This window comes from Leptopilina heterotoma, unplaced genomic scaffold (assembly GCF_015476425.1).
Source record: "Leptopilina heterotoma isolate Lh14 unplaced genomic scaffold, ASM1547642v1 Lhet_358, whole genome shotgun sequence".
In the NCBI taxonomy this organism is placed as follows: domain Eukaryota; kingdom Metazoa; phylum Arthropoda; class Insecta; order Hymenoptera; family Figitidae; genus Leptopilina; species Leptopilina heterotoma.
The window spans coordinates 449,184-476,691 of record NW_025111038.1 but is presented as its reverse complement, the minus strand read 5'-3'; the positions used below and the strand labels follow the sequence as shown (position 1 = coordinate 476,691).

The 27,508-nt window shown below is 28.2% G+C and overlaps 1 protein-coding gene across 7 annotated transcripts in view; it reads right to left on the bottom strand.

Annotated features, from left to right (window-relative positions):
• The window catches only part of LOC122505416 (TLD domain-containing protein 2), a 582,826-nt gene that overhangs the window by 151,255 nt on the left and 404,063 nt on the right, over window positions 1-27,508 (bottom strand). For 4 of the 7 annotated variants that reach the window (XM_043617017.1, XM_043617021.1, XM_043617012.1 and 1 more), the window contains 2 exons: window positions 13,116-13,184; window positions 8,314-8,420 (listed from right to left, as the gene is read on the bottom strand). In XM_043617017.1, the coding sequence (XP_043472952.1) occupies window positions 8,314-8,420; window positions 13,116-13,184 (176 nt within the window). The remainder of the gene's footprint in view (window positions 1-8,313; window positions 8,421-13,115; window positions 13,185-27,508) is intronic. The other 3 variants (XM_043617018.1, XM_043617016.1, XM_043617013.1) reach the window with 1 other exon arrangement.

Below are 27,508 nucleotides of genomic sequence, written 5' to 3'. Positions count from 1 at the left end.
GGATAATATACCTTTGATTTAATAGTTTGACCAAACAAATTGGAGTTAAACTCTAATCACAGTAACTGTTTTTATCAAAATTGTAACAACCGCGCTTAGTCTCCCCTAACCTGTCAATAAGAATTTTAATACAATCTGAAATAAATTAATTTTTAAATATTCTAAATTGGATGGAAGATAATTAGTGTTCGGTTAATTAATATTAACTCAATAATTTGGACATTTAATTGAAATAAATAAATAAATTTTAATGGAGTTTTTTACAATGATATGACTATTTTCTTTTATTAATAATGTATAAAGCTTAGATCGAAATTGTTTACACAATTTAAAATTTTTGTTTATATACATAAATGAAATCTCGTGTACATGATGAACCGACATCAAATAGTTTATGATAAGAGCCAATAATCTTCAATTTATCGGATTGTTTTCAATATACAACTTAAGCTTTCTTATTGTCTGTCTATGCGCGCGGTATGTATTTTTTATACATCAGGAGTGTTTTTAAATGTCAATTAAAATTATTTAAGCTAATGTCCTTCTATTTGTCAAATCCATCATATCCAAGGACACACTTTTTATTTCCAAGTTACATTGTTATTTAACCGTAAAAATAACTATGGACTGCAATAATAACTGTTAAGCAATTGAAAACTTATTTTCTAATTAAATATTTAATACAATAAATGATATACAATATTCAAAATTGGCAAATTAATTTTTCAATTTTTTATATTTTTTTAATTTTTGAGAAAATATTTTAAATTATTTATTTATTTATTCAAAATACACGGGCTTTAAAGCTTTATTAATTATTAATAATTATAATAAATTTTGGATATATAAAGCAGATCGGAATTATATAACTTAAAATTTTTAAAATAAAATAAACTATATTACATTTACTAGATGAATAAAAGACAAATTAGAATTAAAAAAACAACAAAATTTTCAAGGCAATTTTAGTGGTTGATTATTCTATTTTTGGAGCAAATTAAATAACAATAAATAATTAACGCAAAGAAAAAAGGCAGCATATCTATATAATTTGTATTGCGGGTAAATTTAACCAATGCTTTAATAAATAATTATAACTTCCTTTTTTCTGTCCAAAAAATGTTATTAAAAAATTTTGAAAATTTGAAACATTACCGAGATATAAAAAATATCGAGGCGTTCCTCGGACTACGTAATAAACTACGTAATTTTGTAGTGCTTTCTTAAAGATGTGGACATTCTTGGCTTCGTATTCGCCGTTTTCCCATTCGGATGCTGATACAGGAAAAGTGCAATCCATATTTTTTGAATATTATTCACACTTTTCTGACAATTATACTTTCACCAAACACTCACAATTTTCTTCCATTGTTGTTTATTAAAATCCTTTAAGAAATAATTTAATGCATCATTTATATGTAACAAATTTTGAATTTTTCTTTCAATTATAATTAAAAATTCAAGTTTAAATAATTTAATAATTAAGATTATTATTTAAGTGTATTGTACTTTATGTAAATTTAAATTATCATTTAATTTTTCTAAGAATTAAAACAAAAACTATTTTTTTAAAATAATTTCAATACGTCATTAAAATAAACTGTTACTGAAAAGAAATTTAAAAAAATTGTATACAATTTTCAATGCTATAAAAATTGAAAATATTTGTCAAAAGTCACATACGTTACGACCGGAGAGTTGAAACTGGGAATGAGAGTTTCTCACACCTCAATAATTATCAGAAGCAGGACCGTCACACTGACTGCAGAGAAAATGAACTCTCGTTTGTAGAAAAAAATTATATTAATTATTTTTTACCAGTAATTCTATTTAGTTTAAGAAAATAGTTAAAGTTTATTTAATTACTATTATTTATGGAAAAGATTATAATCAGTAACAAAATTAAGAAAAAGCAATTTTCGAATGTAATATACAATAAAAGAATTCTTTTGGACGCAGAGAAAACTTATGTTTCCAGATTTCGGTTCGTTTCTTTTATTTTAATATGTTCGTAGTATTATAATTCATTATTGTTGTTTGAATGGTAATCAAATATTTAGTCACTTTTTAAAAATTTTCTCTGAGATACAGTTGAATCAGAAATTTTTGAGTTCAATATAAAATAAAGATGGGTACTTGTAAGTTAGAAAATTTCTCTAATTTTTTTTATTTCTAAATACGAAACAATTTAAAAAAGTTTTATACTATAAATATAATATTAAAATTATAAAATAAATCAATAAGTCATATTTTTGCATAATATAAAAATTGAATTAAGTTTGATTTTATAGTGCAAAAGTCCTATTTTGTTAAAATCCGTTTAAAAAAAGTCTTACATTCCAAACCCTATATTTAGATTTAGTATAGAGATTTTTATAATTATTAAAAAAAATATTTTCAAATAAAATATTACTTTTCAATTGAAAAACATAATTTATATTAGTATTATTCTAACGAGGTATTTTAAAATTTTGCGACGGACCTGAAAGTATTAAGTATCCACAGATCTTTTTGCATGCGTCTGTTAATCACAAACAGTTTTACTTAGAAGTCCATTAGTTAAAGCAGACGTAGAAAATGAGGTACTTAATTATTTTTTCAAACTATTAAAAATATATTTTCTTTGTTAGCTATTATAGTCTTTGAAAAAGTTAACAAAAAATATTTTTCTCACAGTTTCTAAATATTGTATATATATATATATATATATATATATATATATATATATATAGCAGACGTTCGATAAGATAATAAAAAAAGAGGTTACTTTATATATTGATAATTAAAAGCATATCATAGACTTGAAAACCTGATAACAATTTTCAATATATACACATTGTAAAAAATTATCATTATTGAATAGGCATAATAAGAAAATAATTTATTTATTTATCAATGATTCTGTAGTTAACTGAATGAAATATATTAAAATAAAGAAAATTAATTTTAGAAAAAATTATTATCAATAAAAATTAATAATGTAAGAAATAAAACTATAAAAGTAAAATTTTAAAGTTTTTTAAATTACAATTATTTATAAATTATAGAATTAAAGCACAAAATTTGAAAATGAACTTCAAAACGTAAATTTCCAAATTTAAATCTATTATTTTTTCTTATTTTTAATGTTCTTTGTTACTAATTAAAAGCTTTTTTAACTTCTACGTCTGCTTTCGTAACATAATTTAAAAGACAATATTTGCAGAAGACTATTAAATTGTTATAGATTATTATTATACTAATTATTTATTATTGCAAGTAATTAATTTATAAAAATTACTGTACCTACTTAGAAATAATTATATTTTAATGGATAAAAAATGGTTTTTAAGAAATCATTATAAATATTCAATATTGAATTTTGAAAAACAAACCATTTTCTTCAGTTTAAAAAAATTAATTTAATAAAAATTCACTTATAATTTTAAGTACTTCATTCACTAAAACTTGAGTATAAAAAGAAAACTTAAGAAAGTAAATATAAATAAAGACTAAACTGTCAAGTAACACACGTGAATCGTTTGTTTAAATTGTAAATATCACATTCACACTGATTAAAGCGCCACATCGGGGAAAAATGGCGAAACTTTGTTCATTTTGAAATTCAAAAATTATATTTTAGTTAAAAATGAAAAATAATTGTGAAAATAGTATTAAAAAAGGCACTAAATAAACCGTGACTTAAAATAGAAGCGAGTCACGAGACTTTACGCGTAATACAAAAGATTTGCGGAGAGTGAGAGCGAAGCATGTAACGATCACTGAGCTTGAAAACCTTGGTGGCCATATTGTTAAAGAATTACGTCACAATTGGCGCCTTTATTTGATTTTTCAAGTTTGCTTAGGAAATAGAAACAGTATCACTGACAGTATCACACGCACTGTTTAATACTCTCGACTATTTAGAGTTTCCTTTAAAAATAATTAACCAGTTAGTCATCTACTCTGTGATAAGCTCAATTATAGTTTAAATCATTCAATTTATTATAGATCCACTAATTTCAAACTTTCAGACTCGTTGAGAAAGAAAATTTTTAACTTTATTTGTAAAAATCAACAATTTTCTAGGTTATGTTAAAAAGTGTATGTTTTTTTAATTAATAAATATATGTTTCAATTCTAGCACTGGTTAATTAAAACCGTTAATTGGAGATTATTTTACGTGCGAATATTCTATTTAGAAATTTTTGTTATCTTTTAATAATATACTATTATTACTATTTTTATAAATATAAACAGTACCTTGCATGACATGTTTTTAGGCTTTCATGGAAATAATAATCGATATGAAAAGTATACTACTTTAATTCAAAACTAATTTCTACTTCAAAATTCTCATTAATAATCTTTTCTTTTCATGTAAAATGTCTTTTTCTTAAATATGGTCACTTTATTAAAGGTAAAGGGCTCCAGAAGAAGGGTTACGGGTTTTAGTGGGTCGGGCTGGTAGTAGGTCGCCAGTTTATTAAATTTATTATAACATTAATTTATTTATCTTTTTTTTTTAATATTTCCTTTTGTTTCATTTTACCAACCCCACATAACCTTGCAGTGCGGAATCCAAGGTATCTGTAGGCAGATTTCCCAAAAGTCCCTAAGCAAAAAAAAAAAGAAAAAAATGAAAAATGAAATATTTAAAGAAAAATAATGAAATAATTATAAATGAAGAATTTATAACTCAACCGATATTAAGAAATACTCGCTATAAAGGCAACCATTGATACAGGTTCGAATCCTCTCAGATGCACAGTGCATTCGACAACAAAGCTTATATTTTTAGAACAAAAATTAATTTAATTTTGATAATATTTATTTGTCAACAACATTTTATAGATACATTATCTATATATATATATATATATATATATATATATATATATATATGTCTCCTTAATGCCGGTAAAGTCGAAATTTATTCTTCATTCGTAATTATTAGATATGTATCTTAACTCGGCGAAGTTAATATATATCTTTAAAAATAATATACCACATAACAATGATTTGGGAGTATACATTTTTAAAATGGTCAAAAGTAATTATTTAAAAGGAATTTTCAGAATTGTGAAGAGAATGAGAATTTCAAAAACTTTGTATGTAATTCAATACGTGACATTTTGTAAACGAGTAACACACGTGTGACTAAACTTTTGTTTCCAAACAGACTCACGTTTCGTTTTGAACTACACACGATATTTTTATGAGCCAGACTTTTTACAACACTACGTGTCAATTCTCGTTAAATGTATTACAATCAGTTTAAATATTTACATATGTGATGAAAATATAGATTTGTTTTTTGTGTATATTTAAAAAAAATATTTGAATTGTATTTTAAACTCTCTTTTAATGATCTTATATTTGTAACATTGTGTAAAATATAGGTACAATATTACAATTTAACTTTATTTTCTAGTACTGGCTATCTGCACGGAAAAAATAAGATCAGCAGATTTTACGAAACTAATTTCGCACTAGCGGATATTTAAGATTCCTAGACGAAGTTTTTCAAAAACCCAGAAACTTTCACTACTTTAAGCAGAACAATTGTCGAGAAACTGCAACCAGTGTTGTAATTTATAAAACAAGCTTGAATGTAGAAATGTTTCGTATTTTCTGGTGAACATTTTATCAGAAAATGGTAAAAATGTTTCGTGCAATCTAAAAACGCGTGGTTTGAGTTTTCACTTCGCTGTCTATCGTGAATTCTCGAACACAGAGTTTCGTAAAATTCTATACGGGGTGTACCAAAAGTCGCGTTATAAATAGATATGTTGAAGCTTGTCTCGTCGCGTCGGTATTAACTTGTCTGCTGTATATAGAGATAATATGGAAGGAAAAAGAGAACTGCTTTACCTGCCGGTAACATTTGGATAATTGTTTTCTTTTACGTATTTCACATTTCATTGTTCCAAATTCGTAACATTTTTTATGTGATTTTGTAATCCAAACTTTTAATTATTATTAATTTCTTTTAATTTATATTCCAATAAATTTCATAGTTTATCATAATATTTACCGATGACAATAAATGTACATATATATTAATTTCTCAAAATTTTAATTAATTCTAATTTTTATTAGTTTTAACTGTTATTATACTTCAAATTTTAGACAATTTAATATTAAAATTTTTTGAGTTTGAATTTAATTTTGAAAATTTTTTTGCAATTTATTTATAGTTTAAAATTAAGAATAAAATTATTTTTTAAAAATTGAAAAATTTTATAGAGATTTTATAACCAATTATAATTAAAAATGTTATTTTAAAAACTATAAAATATTTTGTATAACTTTTAAAAAAATGATTTTTCTAAAAATTAATATTCAGTATATTGAAATTTCTCACAAGCGCAGTTTTAATCTCCTCAGTTAGTATATAAAGAAACTCAATTCTTTCATCTACAAGTGCGAGTTATATTGTATGTGCGTTGCGTCAGAATTCGTTTATATGTATGCGTATTTCCGTTAAGTTAGTGTCAGAATAAAATAAGCCAATCCAAGCGAACCATTGCGTTGTAGAGGGCAGTCACATGGGTCGAACCAATCATCTATCTCCTATAGAAGACGAGAAAAAATGGTCTTGAGAGCTCATTGGTACATTAAGAAATTCTTTTTTCTGCTTTATTCGTTTTTTTCTCCGTGAATTCTGATTTTTTTCCGTGGCGCATGCGCTTCAGGCTAAACATTTTACAAAACTCTTGAATTAGAACGTCCAACCGATCATTTGTGAATTCCATAGAATTTTTTTTGAGTTTTCGAGAAACGCAGTCATCATATATTACTATTGCACTGTAAAAACAAGTGTCTCATTTTGAGACGTTTTGTCCCATATTTGAAACAGGTAAGATGTTTTGTGTCCACATATTTGAAACAGATATGTGTCTCATTTTAAGACACATACATGTCTTAAGCTGAGATGCTTGACGTGTTTCACTGATTGTGCGTTTAATAGAAAAAATCCGTCATGCACAGTAATTTCATGCTTTTTTTCTTCAAGAAAACTGACAGTTTTAGGTTAGTTTTTCACATTGTTAATAGACCAATGAAATGTGATCATGTGATCATTTCACAAACTCTTAATATTGAATCTTTTTTATCGACATTAGGTACATAACAAACAAAATAAAAAGTTTAAATATTAAATATTAATTTAAATAGTTCCACACATATTATTTGAATAAATAAATAATAATACCATTGTTGAAAGAAGAACATTTATTTATTCATAATAAGACAAATTGTGGAAAATATATTTTTTAGACATTACTGACACTGGAGTTATGGCGTTTTTATCGACTAAACAAAATGCGAATGAAAAGTAATTTTGAAGCTGCCCGTACAATGCGAGTGCTGCCAATAAAAAAAACAAAACAAAGTACATAACCTGAAAGTGTCAAATTTTGTTATTAATAAATAATAAGAAACCTTTATTTTTAAATGATTCTAAAACGAAATTTTACTGTGTGCGTAGCTATTTTGCGCATGCGCTAAGATACTTTAAGTATCTTACCCGCTTAGTGTTTCATTTTGAGACACGATATGTGTTTCGAGTATCCATCTCACAGTCAGGAGACGTGATATGTGTCTTATACGCTTTAAGTCACGTTAAATGTTTTAAAATGAGACACGATATGAAATTAAATGTCTCAATATAAAACATATTTTGTATCTCAATGGTTTAAACACGTAAAGCAACTCATTTTGAGACACTTGTGAGATACCAGTTTTTGCAGTGTGATTCTGTTTTATCTTATACTAAACTCCTCTCCGTATCCGCTATTCCAAAATTAGTTTCGTAAAATGTACTAAATTAATTTTTTCCGTGTGTGTTACACGCAAGAGGCCATTTAAACAAGAAGAAGAAGAAGAACTTTATTTTCAACGTAACAAGAAAGACTTTATTTAAAGAATTTTTTAACGCAAGATTGATTTTAACCAACTTTTTAATTTTCTCTCCTTTTTTATTGAATCAATCAGAATAAAGAAACTTGAGAATAACTTCCTTACTTTGTCGACTAGAGTGTTATTGCATAATCGCCACGGTTCTTTTTTTTATTATTAAAAATATTCAACTTTGATTGATATTTGTTTAAATGTGTTAGAATGCGGTTTTCTCTTACATCAACAAACTTTGAAACTTTTCATTTTATAGTTCAGAGAAATTTGAAAGCTTTGATAAATTTCCCTCATTTTATAGAAAAAAAATTAATTTGATCTTCAATCAATATTTCCGAATTTCTAACAAAAGTAATCAATTTTTCATTTGAGAAGGAATATTTGTGAATTAAAAGTAAAAAAGTTTAAAAAACTCACCTCTCGAAACTTTGTCGATGGATTCAAAGCGTCCTTCAACTTTATTCCGCAAAGAGTCGAGATCGAATGGAGTTGTGAATCCATGATCCACACTGCGACTTTTGCTCCTAAAAAAGAAAAGATTTCAATAAATTTATTTAAACCATAGGTAATATTTATTTTTTGAAACATTTAACCTTGTAAGAAATACTATTTTTTAAAAATAAATATTCTCTTTAAATGCAACTCTTTAGAGAACCACATTATCACAAAAAAATTGATATACACTGTTAGAAAATTCTGTTGTGATTTTACAGCAAAAGTACAGGAAACAATTATCCATCAAAATAATAATGTAATTTTACTTTACTAAAGTGCTGTAAATTTACAGTATACCATGTATTTCGGAAATATTCCCTACTATTAATTCGGAAATTCTACCATTTGAATATTTACATAAAAAATCAAAACTGTTTATATTGTTTTCTGATATGTTATAATAAAAGTAAATTAACTAAAAAAAAATTTTTATTGGCATTTTATTATCATTATTACGGAAATGCGATGCCACGATTTGAACCCTTAGTCGTATATAGTGTTGTCTATGTCTTGTTTGGAGCCATCAACCTTGGGAGCTGCGCCTAGACGCGCTCGACCAAGGGAGGCTATGAAAGTCTCTTGCAAAGGGGCCGTCCATAAATTACGTAAGGCCATTTGGGTGGGGAGGTGGGTGGACAATTTTTCTATGTTAACTTACATGGGTGCACATGGGTGGGTACCTGGTTAAACGAATTTCTTACGTAAGATATATTTTCTTACACTACTCCATAAATTTCGGAAATTCTCAAGCTATGATAGGGTCGTTCCAGAATGAGCCAAAACGCAACGAAGACGCGACGCGTCCCAATGCCAAAGATGTTAATATTAAGCTAAATTTCTGCATTAATATTTATTATTTTGACCAAAGGAAAATATGTTTAATAAATTTTATATAAATTAAGTATATTCTAAGAAATACAGAACTATACACTAAACACCAAACATTTGTTTATTAATTCATTTTATTAGTTAAACAATTTTTTGCAATGCTACTAGTAAATTCTCGTAAAAAAATACCTAAGCAAAAAATTACGTAAGATAGGGGGGTGGGTGGTTCAAAATCTTACAGAGCCTTACAGACGTGGGTGCATGGGTCAAAATTTAAGAAAAATGCCTTACGTAATTTATGATAATAATTATGATCTTTATAATTGGGACGGTCCCAAAGTACTATACATATATATTGGCCCGACGCGAAATAGTCATTATAGGGTCAGAATTCGTGAAATTTTCACAGAAAATAAAAAGTATTTTTTTTTAAATCGAAATGTTGAAAAAACATTTCTATTTGACCTTAAGAATGTGTCCACCAAAAAACAAAAAAAAAATTATTTTTTATAAAAGTTATTGCAAAATTATTTTTTTAAAACTTTTTAAACAAAATTTGATTTCTCCTTAATGAATGAACCGATTTAAATGAACCAGGCGGGAATATAAAGGGGATAAAATATACTTTTGTTCAGAATTAGAAAATTTTTAAAAAGTTTATTTTTTAATAATTATTTAACAAATTTTTTATAAACAATTAATTTTTTTTAATGTTCTGCGCCTTTTAAAAATTTGAAAAAAATATTAACATACACTTAAAACTATAAGAAATCAAAATCCGTTGAGAGAATTTTTGAGCGACCATTATTTTAAAAGTTATAATGAAAATTATATTGAACTGAGATGCGATTTTGATGATTTTCAGAATAAAAACGTTATACATCTCCGAACTAAAGTAAAGTTAAATTAAAATTTTGCATAAGACAAAAAATAAGAATAAACTAAATTACAGTATCAAATATAAGAAACATGTGGACCATACTCTATTCTTCTTTACAGTCTAAAATTATTCACCACTAAAATGCAAAATCAAAAAGTAATGTAGAAAATTACATGTAATAATTTACTATTTACATTATTTTTTTATAATAATTTAACTAATTAATTAAAAATTATAAAATATTATATAATTTTTTACTCTATTCCATTTATTATGTATATATTATAATGGATACAGAAATTTTCCAAAAATATTTTTTATTGAATTTCTTTGGTGCTAAATAGAAATTTTATATTAATTGCATGAAATAAATGTGTTAACTACAGTAAATCTTAATATTAAACAAATTTTCAGTATTTTAAAAGAATTAATTTGTCTAGTTTTTCTACAGAACCGTTGACCAGAATTTATAAAGTTGGGCTAGATAATAACTTGATGAAAAAAGCGTGACACTCCATTCCAGTTATTAGCCAGTTGGCTTGTAAAGTAACTAGACAATTTCAAGCGCGACTGGACAGTTCCTTTATAATAACTAGGACAAATTTCTACTAGGGATATATATATATATATATATATATATATATAAAAAATAAAAAATTATTAAAAAAAAAAAATTAAAAAAATAAAAAAATAAAAAAAAAAAAAAAAAAATTAAATAAATTTTTTTTTTTTTTTTTTTTTTTTATTTAATTTTTTATTTTTATTTTTTTTTTATATATATATATATATATATAAGGTATCTTTTGGCCACAGGAAAAATTTTTTATTTTGAACACACAAATTCTTTAAAGTATTTTTTTAAATTGTCAAAATTTTTATGTAAAAAATGGCCCCAAGATGGACACCTTTTTAATAATCTCTATAAAATCTCACAAAACTATTGAAGATTGTGTATAATCAAAAACAAAAGTAAATAAGAATATAAGAAGAAAGTCTGAAACCATTTACATCTTACAATCAGAATGAATGAAAAGTAGCCTATTTTTATATGCTTAAACTAGATTAAGTCAATTCAGGCCTTAGAATAATAGTAAGAATTATTTTAGAAGTAAGTAGATATTTCGATCCAAGGAAGGTAAAAGTCTCGACATATTGGTGGTGTCCATCTTATAGGATTTCTAAACTGTCCATCTTAAGGTCCATGACCCAATTTTTTAAGCCCCAGAAAAAATTTGTATTCAAATAAAATATGAAAAAAATAATTTTAGAATATTATTGTATAATACATAAATAGTATTTTAACGATAAGTACCAATTGAAAATCAAAAAATTAAATAACTTTACCGACTTAAGAAGAAACTGTAAGAAAACTTTGTGGAACACAAACAGCACGTGTGAGCAGAATAAAAACAAATTGCTTTGTTTCTTTCAAATGTGCATCAAAAATTTCGTCTATAATAACAACAAAAAGCCTAATGTGCTGCTACTTTATTCAAAAATTTTGAACGAAATGTCCATCTTGGGGCCCTCTCCCCTATATATATTCAAAATATACGAGTTATTGAACTGAGTTCAACAATTTAATGTATTGTCCCCCACATCAAACTATATGTTTAAGCAATATATATTACAAAATTGGAGTTTCAACACTCTAATTAACTTCGTGAGCGTAATAGTGACCTAATTTAATAAATTAGTTTAGTATTTTCTGTACAATTAAAATAATAAATGATTCAAATTTTGGAATTTTCAATATATTTCGTAAATTACTGTTTTAGAACAGTACAATATAAATATTATGAATGTTAAAGGTAAAAGAGCAAGAGTTGGAATTTAATTTGTGAAATGGGATAATTCGATTAAAAAAAATATATATAATATGAAAGGATTGAAATGAAATTGACAAAGTTAATAACTACAAAACAATTACACAAGCAGTATATAATTAATATCAGAGGTCAAAATAAATTCAAAAACGTTGATCATGCCAAAAAGTATAATCTAATATTAAACATCAAGCGTGCAATAAATTCTTATTTTATGGTCAACAAACCTTTACGAGAGAACTTTTTTTGAAATATGAAGACTCCTATTAAAATTGTTGAATTTTTTTCGTTTTATTTTATTTTTCATTTTATTTTAATTTTTTCTACTCTGAATACATTTTTCATTCAAACTGATATAAAACGAGGTTTTTATGTACTTAAGTACATAATTTTATTTTACTACTAAAAAGAAAATATTCTAAAAATAATCACTCGGTTTTGTTAATTTTTTTTATTATAAAAATAACGTGAGCATAATAAAGACCTTGTAGTTTTACAAAAGAACTTTATGGGTAGATAATTTTATAGAGTCAATAAAATAATAAAAACAAAATTTTATAATCACATGTAATCTAAGTTTTGAATGAAAACAAAATTTTTAGCGCTCAAATTGATAGGTAGAAAAAGTGTTTATTTAAACAATATTTTAATAAAATAAAATTAATTTTTTCATTAAATTTTTTCCAATTTTTTCAATTATTTATTCATTGAAATATGCTGATTTTTTTTAAAATATAAAAATTTTCGATTTTATTTTTGATTTTTTCAAATTTGTAGGTACACTATATAGACACAACAGAGATTAAAAAAGACAAAATATTTTATGGTCCAATTTTCAAATTTTGAAATATATTGAAATTAAAATATTCAAATGGTTTATTTATTTTATAACTTTATACTGAAAAAAATTTAATTGATTCAAATAACCGATTAATTGACTATTATCAATTAAATATTTACTTGAATCAAATAATATTTATTGGAGTCAATTAAATGGTATTTGAACCAACAATTTCAGTACTTGAAGCAAATACCATTTAATTGACTCCAATAAATATTATTTGATTCAATTAAATATTTAATTAATAATATTCAATTAATCGGTTATTTGAATCAAATAAATTTTTTTTTCAGTGTACAAAGAAAAAGAAGGAATAAAATAAAAAAATATTTTTTTCTGGATTACAAACCTGAAATAAGTTGATGTGAGATTTTCCGTGGATCTTGTGTGCAAGACATCCTGGGACATCCGTCGAGATCTACAAGAGAACAAAAAATGCAAAAGAAAACAAAAATGAAAATACATGCTAGCAAAAGTGTGCAAAAATTAAAAACTAAATTAGAGAAAACTAAGTACAAGTAAAAATTGCAAATGAAGCAAGTAAAAAGTATACGCAAATAATTTTAATTAAGCTCACTAGAAAATGCAATATTTTTCTTCGTCTATGTCATTTTATAATCAATATGCAGAAATTATTGGGATTTTATTCGATAAATAAAAATCATGATGGAATGATGAAATTTCTCTTTTTTGCTACTACGTGAGGGAGAAAAAATACAGACGTAAATTTGTATGCTTTTTAAATACATTTTATAATTAATTTATTTATTGCAGAAATATTATATTTAATAAGTTTTAATGGTGAAAATTTTGTACATTATATAAAATTTTTTCTTTTAATTGTTTTCTGGATCTAGTGCAAGCACCTTTTTGTTCAGCTTCAATAATGTTTTTATAATTTTCTACAAAGTTTACCATTTTTGTAACCATTGACAGTTTCAAGATGCCTCAACAATATAATTATATGTATGTGTAATCTGCATACAAATCAGCTTGTTATTAAGTTTCATGCATACGAATGTTTTAACTCATTTTCGAACTGTTCTTACAATGTGGATCTAGAAAAGTCTTTTTTCTTTTTGAGAATAAAAACCTCAAGAATAATTATAATAATTAAATGACTACCTTATAAGAAATAATTTTAGAATGGAACATTAATTTTCATGAAGTAATTACACTTAACTAAATTGTCTGCAATTATAGTGATCTTATTTCATCTATTAAAATCAGTTAATGAAAGTTCCTATTAACGTTTCAATTCAAGTCTCTTTTGGAGAGCTGATCAACTATCTAAGATTTCGCAGTTCAATTTAATGGAGTGCTCAATGGCAGATATGAAAGAGAAAAAGAGAGAACCAACTTGAGAATTATTGGTTTAATATTTATTTATTTTGTTCACATATTTAAGACGTAAACTAAGACTTACACCGTAGAAGTTTCTTTACAATATTTATACTAATTTGTTCAGAAAATTTTTTTTCCGAAAAATTATCCTAATTTTCGGTACCCAATTCTCGAAGTTACCCATTTAGCACGTAAATCGTAATATTAAAATGTCCACCTAATAGTCATATTTCTGGGAAGTTATACTGCACTATTACGGTAACGTGGAGTAGTAGAAAATATAGGTAACATTAAATCGCAGAAAACGACTGATCTCTATATTAACTGTATGGGCGATTGCTATAGAAAAGTCCGCTTCCGGTGTAAAAATAATTGAGGATGATTCCAGAATAGCTATAAGAATCGTCTCGTCTTTCAAGACAATGCGATGCGCGTACATACATTTTTGTTTACTGCCCCTAAAAATGACGGGCTTGCGCTTGAAGGACCCGAGTAGAAATTTAAACCCTACTAAGACTCTGAAAATGTAGTCGTAAAGTAGGGTCTGATTTCAATACAATTTTTAAAAATTAGACCCTCCCCGAGTCGAAATTTAGAGCCTACTTAGCCTCTGAAAATGTAGGGGTTATTTAGGTTTAGCAGTCGTAAAGTAGGATCTGTTTTTAATACAATTATTTAAAATTAGACCCTCCTTTGACTCCCAAAACAGGCTGAAATTTCCCATTCTTCCATTTGGAGAAGTAAAGGAGGGTCTAATTCGAAGAAACCTATACCTTACTTTTAAACCTCGTAGACCCTACTTTCATACTCCTAGACCCTACAACTAGAAAAAGAAAATTTTGAAGAGTTGCTCAGATTCAATTGAAGCACTTGGGATGAGTAAAAGTGGAATTTTGTGTTTTATCAATTTGGAGTACTTTTTGCATTTGTAGTGTTTCAAGTAATGCATTAAAAAATAATTCAAAATTTTCTTTTAGAATGTAGGGTCTAGGAGTATGAAAGTCTACGAGGTTTAAAAGTACGGTATAGGTTTCTTAGAATTAGCCTGTTTTGGAAGTCAAAGTAGGGTCTAATTGTATTAGAATTAGACCCTACTTTATTACTCCTATCACTCAACAAACCTTGAAAATTCAGGGTGAAAGTAGGGTTTAAATTTCGACTCGGGGAGTGTCACGACGGCAATTTTGAATATTTCGACTTAAATTTTTTTACAAATACTTGAATATATAATAATGATGACGGTTTATTTTAATTTAATGTATCAGTCATATTTTGTTAGAAAAAAAAATCCGCCAAATCGGACTGTTTTTTCCCTTGTCACAGTAGACTTCCCCCTTAAGCTGAGTCCAGAAAATCCAAAATAAGATAGTCCAAGCTGCACGGAGAGAAAAATCAAGCGTCTTTAGTATGGAGACTTCCTATGGTAATTTTGTATGAACGCCCTGCTTAAGAGGCGTGTCCTTATACCTCAGTTGCATGAAACATATACACTAGAACCTCCAACGATTGCAGCGTGACCTTCTTGTGTGCAATAGATGGAGGTTTTCACCTTGGCGCCATCTTTCCATAAAAGTGTCAACACTCAGGGCCGTACACTCTCACATATTTTGTATTGGCGTAAAATGTCATTTTTATCCTCGCCATTTTTTATTTTTTTTTTAAATATTATGTTTAGTTTCAATGCCTAAGTGCGTTCTTTTACGTTTTTGACCTTTTTCAGTCTCATGTTGAAATATGAAAATACAACTTTAAAAAACGGGGCGCAAAAGAACACTAAACTTAGAACAATACTGCCTTCGCATTAATATGGCGGTGTCCTCCCCTCTCACCCCCCTAGCGGATGACCACCAAACTTTCGTAAACAACTGCAATAGATAGAGATGCAATCGTTGGAGGTTCTAGTGTACTAAAATAGCATGGATCTCTTGCAATCGTAGTATACTGACGTCCCATGCGTATAAAGGTAGAACTTTTATGCTGATAACGTAGAAATTGATACAAATACAGCAGAAATTTTACGCCTATTGCGCATGTGCATTCTTTTACTAAATAAGGTTAACTGTCCATACTAAAAACGTTTGATTTTTCTCTCCGTGTGGTTCGGGGAAATCCAATATGGCTGTTATTGGAGGACAAGCAATGCATTGCAGTCAATGGGACGAAATCAGTTTTTCGTCCATAACTTTTTCAATATTTATTTTTAAACCAAAGTGTAATGACAAATTATTCTTTATTTATCGAAAGCAATTTGAAATTTTCTAAAAACGAAAAAAGTACTTTTTATGGACACCAAAATATTAAATGTCTAAAAAACCATATGAAAAGCACACTGAAAGAAACTTTGTTACAATATTTAATATTTTAGGGTCACTTTTTAGTGTATTTAGTTACAAGTGTAGGACATTTTGGTATAGTAAGAATTTTCGTTAGTACTTTTAAGAATGCTTAGAAGTAAAATAAAGAAATATAATATATATTTGAAAAGACAATTTAGTATAATCTTCACAAAATTCAAAATGTTTGTATTAAAACTCGAAATGTCAAATTCTGATACGTCTGTACGATTAACTGTTTTTCAGTTTAATTTTGAAGGTGTTAAATAAAAATTGTTCTTCAAAAAACAATACAATGTTTGATTTTTTATTAATAAATTATAATTTTTATTTTTGGTTTTAAACATTTTAAAATATAATTTCACCTGTCTCACAAGCGCAAAAAAATCTCTCTGTTTAGTATATAAGACAGCTCACATATTTTCACAGTATCGTGAATTATGTATTTGTATGCGAAGTCTTATACACTGCGTTTATGTATGCGTTTCGTCGTTAGTGTGTGTTTGCCGATGTGAATTCTCAATGCTTTATATCTGTAGTGTGTGTGTGTGTGTGTATGTATGTTAAGAATAAAAATTTAGAAAATCCATTGTTGTCTATCATTGAGTAAAAAAAGGGAGTAAACTTTGTCGAAGAGTTTGGTCGTCTGCTGTCACCAAAAATTCGGAATTTAAAATAAGAAATAATACTTTTAATTTCTTGAATATTATATTATATTATGCTAAAATACTGTATGAAATCGAGTACAGAATATACGCTTTTGTGTTTACAGAAGATCAGGGAAAATTATTTAAAAGTAAAAGTTGTTTTTCGTGATGAAACCGTATTGTCTAACAAGTGAAAATTATCAAATTTGGCATGCATAACAGAATCACTTGCCAAAAGGCAGATCGATGAAACACCCATCTTAACTATAATTTTGAGAAAATCTGTTTCTTTTATTAATATATAGGTAGGGGAGAGTGGGGCAAGACGGGGTACCTAAGGTTTAAAGCGCAAAAAAACGAAAATTATCGAATATATACTTTATTATTATTTTTAATTATGATCTTTGGGAATCAGTCTTTCGTAAAAAAGGCGTACAAAGGCCATCTGTTTCTTAAAAAAGCTTATAATTAATAATATTGAAAAAAATGCAAAACTCCCCATCTTGCCCCACCGGCGGGTAAGATGGGGTACCCGTAGGGGCAAGATGGGGTACTAACAAAAAACAACCTATTTTTGTCGACAAATTTTACAAGTAAAAGTTGCATCTTCATCTTCATGCATAACTGCAGTGAGCCCATTGGCCGCAGACAAAAAAAGCAGGCCAGCCTTCATTTGAGTCTAAATAATAACCATTACAATAGAGACAAGGTGTATTTTCCACTTTACCATCGCTAATTGATGATTTAACCTGACAAGCTTTTTTCTTTTTGGTCACTCTTATTTTATTCAGTCTTGATTTTAGTAGTTTTCTTAACTTCCCTTATTTCTCTTTTTTTGCTTAATTTGTGAACCCCGTCTTGCCCCACTCTCCCCTACCCTATCTTGCCCGCACCTACGAAATTTAATAAAACGATTAATTACTACAATTTACGATTCAACAAAGAAAAAAAACATATGCTTCTCTTCTTCTGTAACCCTTGACAGTTAGAAAAAAATTTATACAGTTCATTAACTGTTATTATTAAATAATAAACGCCTCCTAAAAAAAGTGAAAAAATGACAAGAAAATCGTCGAAAACAGTTTTTTTAGTAAAACAGATAAAAGATTTGTTCTCATGGCTTTTAGGTTTTGTAAACAAGAAACTATCGTCTCGATGCAGTATTATGTAAAATATAATCGCGATTGGTTAATTCGTTTGTTAAATAATGCCGGTACCCCGTCTTGCCCCACTCTCCCCTACATTTGGCTTATTATAAATTACAAACTTTTTTGAAACCACTTTTAGATTTCTTTTTGAAATTATTACAGCTTTGCGCTAAAGTTAAATGACGTTAAAGTAAACAAAAAATTGCTTTGACAAAAATATAAATGGGAAAAATAAATTAATAAATAAAAAATAACACTAAAAGAATTTACTTGATTCAAATAACCTATCAGTTGCCTTATCTTTAAATTGAGGCTTTTTAAAGGATGAACCTTCTTTTCCTCTTTTCTCGTGGACCTTAATGGATACTACAGAAACTAAAAACAACAAAACCACACACGAAAGAGAAGACAGGCTCGAGCTAAGGCCCCGCAGGGGGCTGAATCGAGGGTCATCAAAACGTCGTCAAAACTCGAATGATCCTGCCAAAAGCATGCCAAAGAAAAATATGAAGGGACTACATATGGGAACCGCATCTTTTTCTTAAGTAGCAAGGACGTCACTATCTAGGGCAGTCATTGCAGAGGGCTACTCGAGGGTTGTGATGACGAAAGAGCATCTCGACCAACTCAAGTTGGTAGACAAAATACTAGGGTGAATACATCTGCTTGGAGGGTGTATTCGGGAAGCGAAAAAGAGAGGGACCCAGTCATTAAGGCTGTGGGCTGGACTCTCGCGCTCGGAGTTCCGGAGAACGAGATAGAAGTTCTCCAAGCTCGACAGTTTAAACTGCTTTGGACTGGGCCAAATCACACTAAAGTGACTAGGCAAGGGATAAACGCAGCTGAAACGAACGGAAACAAAAGAGAGGTGGAGAACTTGGTAGATTACTGTCAACAGCAAGGTTTCTCTTTGATAGTAGGTTGTGATGGCAATGTGCACCATGTCGTAATTCTTGTAAGAAAGAGGTAGAGAAGATAAGGGTTATCAGCTAGAGGAGTTTTTGTGAGGGAATCGAAAGAGAACCAGAAGCATCAAGACTCCATAAAGTACCAGCTAGAAACTCAATGGCCAAATTAACTACCATTAAGTTACCTAATGGCCAATATGCCCAGGATAAAAGGGAGTATCTAAAGTATCTGATGGAAGTAAACTTCCCGGACTTTAGAGAAAGATTGGAGAAGAACTATGGTGTGGACCAAGTAGAGCCCGAGGAAATCGGGAACACTGGAAACTAGCAGCCAGAGTCGTGACTCCGGAAGGGATTGATTGGGCAATAGGCTATTTCGGACCATTTAAGGCCTCTGGGGGGACGGTATATATCCGTTTCTTCTTCGAAAAGGACTGGAATGTTTTAGGTTGCCTCTGTTCAAAATTATGAGAGCGTGTGGAGCTCTTTGTTATACACCGGAGGCTTGAAAAAAGACTAGGGTTGTGTTTATTTCGAAGGCCGGTCGGTCAGGTTATACTACTGCCACGAACTTCAGACCAATCAGTTTAACTTCTTTTATATTAAAAGCTTCAGAGAAACTAGTAGGTATACAGGGAGGGTTCTATCTAGAGATCCCTGCACCGACATGTTACCGACATTTTTAGCCCAGACTCAAACCATTGGGGGGGGGGTATTCAGACTGTTATGCTGAGCCGGATATGTCGTCATACTTCCTAGAATTTGGGGGGGGGGGGTATTGAGATCATGATGCAAATGTGATTCTTGGAATTTATCTAATTTCTTGGAATTATAAAGAAATCCTAGAATTTTCCATATGGGTTGATGACTCAGAATTTTGGAATTTTTTATTGGTATTTCCCGTTTTTGTTTTTTACAGGGTGCATTCTTTAACGAAGACGCATAATTTCTTTGTTTTCGCAAAATGGGGTTGATAACTCATTATCATTGGTATTTCCTGTTTTTGTTTTTTACAGGGTGCATTCTTTAACGATGACGCATAATTTCTTTGTTTTCGCAAAATGGGATTGATGACTCATTATCATTGGTATTTCCTGTTTTTGTTTTTTACAGGGTGCATTCTTTAACGATGACACATAATTTCTTTGTTTTCACAAAATGGGATTGATGACTCATTATCATTGGTATTTCCTGTTTTTGTTTTTTACAGGGTGCATTCTTTAACGATGACACATAATTTCTTTGTTTTTCGCAAAATGGGGTTGATGACTCATTATCATTGGTATTTCCCGTTTTTGTTTTTTACAGGGTGCATTGTTTAACGATGACACATAATTTCTTTGTTTTTCGCAAAATGGGGTTGATGACTCATTATCATTGGTATTTCCTGTTTTTGTTTTTTACAGGGTGCATTCTTTAACGATGACGCATAATTTCTTTGTTTTCGCAAAATGGGATTGATGACTCATTATCATTGGTATTTCCTGTTTTTGTTTTTTACAGGGTGCATTCTTTAACGATGACACATAATTTCTTTGTTTTTCGCAAAATGGGGTTGATGACTCATTATCATTGGAATTTCCTGTTTTTGTTTTTTACATGGTGCATTCTTTAACGATGACACATAATTTCTTTGTTTTTCGCAAAATAGGGGTTGATGACTCAGAATTTTGGAATTTTTTATTGATGACTCATTATCATTGGTATTTCCTTTTTTGTTTCTTACTTATTTTATTCTTGGAATTATTATTTTCGTCTAAATATTGCAAATCACTGTTTATTAGATTTTTATCTAAGGAATTTTTACAAACATTTTCGGTACTTTTTATAAGAATGCTTTTGATTTTACCGCAATTCCAAGAAAACTATAATTAACTTGAAGGTCAAAAAGGTCATATCTCATGTATATAAAGAGGGCAATTTTTATAAACGAAATCATTCCTGCAGTTTAAGTTGGTTAATGAACATATTAGCAGAACAACGTCGTGAAATTCAAGTGCGCTTGAACAAATAAATTCAAGAAATACATAAAGTTAAAAGTTTAATTGAAGCAAGGTCACAGTTAAATATTTTAATAGAAAAATTTGAAAATTTCAATTTAAGTGATAAAAATGAATTTCGATAAGTTAAACAAAGCAAGCAAAGTCTTTGTCACGAAAACAACAAAGGAGTTAATCATCTATGCATTCTATAAAGTAACAGACATTCGAAAAATTGATACGAAATTTGGTCCGAATATTGTTGCTGAAATAAATAATGAATTTAACATTTTCCTACCACCAAGATTGCTAAAAATATTTGAAGAGGATGCAAATCTTTTCAACAGTCTAAAAGCTGAAGCTGTCAGAGGTGGTGTATATTTAAGAAATCGTGGAGGACCTTACAATCAGATAGAGTTTGTTCCTGAGGGAGTTGACCAGTAGAAGACATAAAATGTCATATTTACCATGTGAAGAAATGTTATTATCTAAAATTTACAACTTGAATCCATCATTTACAAAGCAAGTTGTCGTTGGAGCAGAACTAGACATAAATGGAAATATAATACCAAAAATTCAACTAAGAAGCAGCCATCCACGAGTATCATTGTCTTTGGAGCTTCAAGAATGGCGCCTATTGTGTGATGCAGTAAAACATATCATGCGATTTTTTAACGGAGATTGTGATGCAACAGTGCTGGATTGTGAAACGTTTACAATACGTTTTAGTGTTACATATCGTTTAATATCAATTGAGCGTTCAGATAAATCTTATACATTTAGTGAAACGTCATTTGCAATTTTTAATGAACTTATTTCTTGTGTCGAACAAAAATATGTAGAACTATCAAAATTCAATTTGCAGTATAGTAAAGATATAATTGTAAAGTCTATTGCAGAATTAATCTTCAAAAATAATGTAAAGTCTACAAAACATGCCACGGATTTTATTAAAAAATATTACAGTAGAATACTTCAAAAAGTGATGGGAAGAACAAATGTTTTAAATTTAGAGACATTATTGCTGGAACTTGTCACATTTCACTGCAAACAATTATCAAATGAAGTTATTCATCTACTGTCAAATATTCAATGTATAAATGGTAAATTATTGTAAAGAGAGGATAAATAAATACAAAATGCATACAATTCAATTTATTTTTATTTTAACCTTTCTTAAATACATTATAATTCAGATTCGTTTATCCAACTGTTATGAGAATTATCAAAACCTAATCATTTTACAAATACATTAGATTCTCGTTTTTTTAATACTTTTTCAACTAAATATACATCTGGATATTTAACTTTAGAAAGTTCTTGCTCGTAAAAACATCCACTTATTAGATTTTCCTGATAATCCTTCACGATATATGTTATTGGATTAGTATTTTTTACATCGCTTATAGTAAATATTTCTTTAGTCCAATTTGGTGTATAACCTTTCTCAAAAACATGTTTAACTTTACTTATACGTACTCTATCTCCAACTTTAAATTTCTTATTATATTGCCTGTTTACTGCTACTTTTTTAAATACATTAAACAACAAATTTTTTTCATTTTGAGCATTTACATTTTTCGGTTTCATTTTTATTGTTCGATGTTTACTATTATTATACGCATTTACTAAATCACTTAATATATCTATCCATTTGTAATTACCGAGTAAACTAAATTGCATCCACATTTCATTCTTCAAAGTACGATTAAATCGTTCACAAATTGACGCTTTCAAATTTTTAAAATGTGAATTATAAAACTCTTTTCCTTTATCTACTTGCAAATTTTTCGGTATGCGTTTTTTAATTAAAATAGATTTCATTGCCGCAGTCACATCTTCACCTTTTTTGGACTTTACTGGAACAGCCCAGGCAAACTTTGAAAATGTATTAATGACGGTTAACTGTACTTGTAACCTTTATTTTCTCTCGAATAAGGTTGCATTTCAACAAGATCAGCTTGCCAAGTCTCGTCAAAACCTCGAATGTCAACATTTCTTCGCTTATAATTTTTTCTCGCTGGTTTATGTAACTCTTTCACCAACTGTAGTTTTTGATCCTCCATTGCTAATTACCTTCAAGTGTGCGCAGTCTGCTGTCTAATTGTAAAATAATGTCTTTGTTGGTAGACATCATCTCTATATTTCTTTCAATACTGATTCTTAGATTTTCAAAATATTTTTTTATCAAATCTTCTAAATCTAAAATCTTTACAACATTGTCATTTACATCATTTCTCACAGAACTGATTACATCATAGACGGCGTTCGCTTTAGATTCAATAACTTTGTTTACAGCATTCAAGTTTACTGCATCACTGTTGCTCTCAGCATCAGCTACGTTACAAAGTTTCTTATTTTAAATATTAAAATCTCCTTCAGCAGTCAACTTAAAACTAAGTCCTTGTGGACCTCGATTTGAAGTTTCTGCGCTTTTAAACTGACGTCCGAATATATCATGAAAATGATAAAAATTTCTACAACTGTTAATTAATAAACAATTCTATCTTCTCTCAACTCTTCAATAATTGATACAATCTCATTCCCAGTAAAAAAAAATTCGATACACGGATAGAAAAATAAAAAATAAACAGTATTTTTTACAAAAATATTTTAAATTGTTAACTTTGAGTAACAAAAAAATAAATAAACAATTAAAAATTCAAAAATCGGTTTAAAGAGATCTCTTAGAAATTTTATCCCCTTTCATTTAAGACCAAGAACATCAAAATCTAATAAAATTTGTAGGCTTTAGACAATTTTGAAGAGTAAAGTGTAAAAAATCTCACTGTGAGGCGTCCCGGGTAAAAAATACTGCGCTGGCACTGAAACGTGGTCGCGCTTCCACAAAAATTGCAATATCTCGAAAACTATTAAAGTCTCCATCGTTTTCTTTTTTGTAAATGAAAGGTGAAATTATAAGGAATATTTTATTATATATCGAAAAATACTCAAAAATCGGTCCCGTGCTTAATAAGTCGATTCAAAAAATTTTTTTTTACTTTTTTTTGAAAAAAACAAAAAAAATTTTTTTTTGAAAAATTCTGAAAGGACATAATTTTAACTATAACATATTTAAATTTTATTAAAATCCGTTAAATTGTTTCGGAAATATTCACATTTGAAAAAAATCTTATAAAAAAATTCAAAATGGCGTAACTTTTACAATTTTGAAAATGTTTAAAAATCCTTTGGTACACTTATTTTTGTTATCAAATATAACAACTTCACCAAATTACAGAATAATCCGAAGACCCCATGCAAATTGTAATTTTTCTGACGGAGTCTTACCCATACATTTATTTATTATAATAAATTACAATTTTTTTAAGTATAATTTATTGTAAAAATTGTATAAAGCGAATAGTAGAGAACTAATACAAACTACATTTTAAATAAATATTTACATTTTATACATCAATTTCATCTATTTCCATTGGATCATGCTGTTGGTAACCCCAAGGAAAGGTGTCAGTTTTCCCTGGTATCAACATTCTTTTATCATCCTGCCAACTTAGAGCAATTTTATTTTGTTTGACAGTGAATACTTCATGTTTTTTGCTGCGTATAAAGTGCTGAGATCGGATCAGGTTTTCATTTTCATTGAGAGTATGCTTAAAATCATCGAAACCTATTTTTTTTAAAGTTGAATTTTTTACCCCTTTTGCTTTCTTTTTAGCTTCCTCATCACCCCATAATTTTAATGCATATAGTTTTGATCTTAAACCTATAAATTTGTCTACAATTTTACCGTTATTTTCGACTTTCATAAGACCTAGGATTTTTTTATTTGCAAGTGGTATATTATAAATGTTGTTTTCAGGATAATCGGATGTATCGAATTTATGTAAATCTCTTTTAATATAATCATAAAAATTTGGTACTGTTATGTGATAAACAAGACTGTCAGTATCTGTGTAGAGTAATTTTGCACAATCACTGAAAGTCTCTTTAATGTAATTGTAATGAAAGTCATATGTTATTATCTTTGATATGTCTAAAATAGTGAATCCTATGTAAATTGGTTTGTTAAAGTATACCTTTGTTTTATTCATCTCAATAATGACCATGTCTTTATCGAATATGGTGCAACTATGAAAGTTTGGTTGAGCAATCAAATTTTTCGCGCAATACCTTCCCTCCCATTTTGTTATTAATCTAACATCTTTGTGTTTTCTAACATTTTCCATTGTCTTGCCAAATACAGAATTGTTCATTAGCTTGTAAAAATTCTTCTTAAATTCATTACTCGATTTTTTTTTAAGCTCGGTATTTAAATCAATATAGGGTTTTAACCACTGCCTTTGCTTAAATTTTAAAACTCTATGTATTTTAGTTAATTTCATTCCCAAAGATAAATATAGCTTTAAATTTCTATAGTGAATTGTATAGTTCTTCTTTGGTAATAAATTTGAAATTAATTTAGGAATTGTACATTTTGGGAGAGGAGGTATGAAATGTTCAGGGCATAACGGCAAGTCTTTATGTGAATCATGAAGTTGAGTTGGATAATCTCTAAATCTACTTCAAGAATATATCCTTCAGGAGAATCATCTGGAATATTTAAGAAAAAGTCATTACTATAATTTTCTAACCATTCATATTCTGTATATGGCAAGCTCTCGCTCATAGAAGCACCATACTGATTATTATTTATATCGAAATACATGATATAAGATTCTGGTATTAAGGGATTAAAATCTTTTTCCATAAATCTATTATTAGCTTTCGCGTATCTGTTTGAGCATTGTGAAACACCACCCCTTATTCCCTTTTCAATAAAAAGCAACATTTCTACATCTGTCAACAAATCAAGTTTTATGTCTGTGTACTTGAGCATAGCGTCAAATGCCAGTCCTGGGGCAGTATAGTAATGTAATGCGTCCAAGTTATAAGTTGTAAAACAAGTTTTTCTAAAATTTTCAAAAATGTCGGCAAGTAGTAGAACGTCAGTCTGTAAATACAAGTCAGAGTATTCTCCTATTGTTTTTAAAATAAACGTTTTCCATACATTACAAGCATGTTCATATAGTCTTCGTTTGAAATATGAGCGTCATTTAATTTAGAGTAGAAAGAGTCTTTTACTGGCAATTGACCTTCTTCTAATTTTTCCCAGCTACTAACATATTCGTAAGGAAATATTCCTTTTCTTGTCAATAAATTAAACTCGTCCATATTTTTACAATACTTTTTAGTAATTTTTTTCTCATCATTTTCAAGATAGGAGGATAATTTGTCTAAACTGCTGGGCATAAATCTAAATGAATCAAGAAATCTTAATACTACTTTGGTACCCTTCACATATTTTGAAAATGAAATGAACTTTTCTTTGTTTATTGGTAACAGTTTTATTTCACCCTCAAAAGACGTTGCTAAAGCTTTAATAATGAAATGTGCATCATATCCTGACAAGTTGTGAAAAATTATGGGAACAACATGTGAATCTTTATAATTTACATTGCAACCTTGATGTGCCGGACCACGATATTTTCCCGTGAAATGACAATGATCGCGGTGTTTAATGTCATCATTTTCAAAAGGTTTTTCACAAATATGACAAACTGTTGCTGTGTGAAATTGAATTTGTTGTAAAATAGTTAAATTTTCCATTGGAATAATATTAGTAAAATAAGTATTTGCTTTTTCAGCCAATTGTTTTAATTCAGCCATGAACCAATCAACACAATCTGGACCTCGATATGATTTAAATTCTGAAAGAGATTCGTCAAAATTGCAATGTACATAGAAAGCAAAACTTGTCGGGATATGTTTTTGGTATGTTGATGTGTTTGTGTGTGTACTTGCTATTGGTTCTAAGAGACTTTCAGTGTCAGCATACACGACAAAGGGAACACTTTCTTTATTTATGTAATTTTTAAATTTTAGAATTTTATCCTGTTCATTAGGTAAAATTACTCGACACATGTTTATTTTATCACAATCCATTTTATGATTATTAAACGATTTTTCATATTTAAAATGGCATAAACATCTATCACAAAGTATGGTTCGATTTCGATCTTTTGTTATTTGAGTAAAACTCAACGAGATAAATTATTGATTAATGCAAAATGATAAACTTTGTTAATTTGAAAATTATTATCATCATCATCGTCTAAATCAAGTTCTGTATTTTCAATCATTAATAAGTGATAAGTAGGTTCATCTGATTTGTTTTTACTTAAATAAAGTGGAACAATTTCATTCTTTTTATTACTGCTTTTATCGATTCCGTAAACATTAATACTTAAATTGTTTAATTTTTCAAATTTTGTAATATCGCTGAGAGAAATGGGGAATTCAAAATCATCAAATTTTAAATCAGTATCTTTAAATTGGGGATATGAACTTGTAAGATCATTGTTCTTTTTAGCTGGATAACG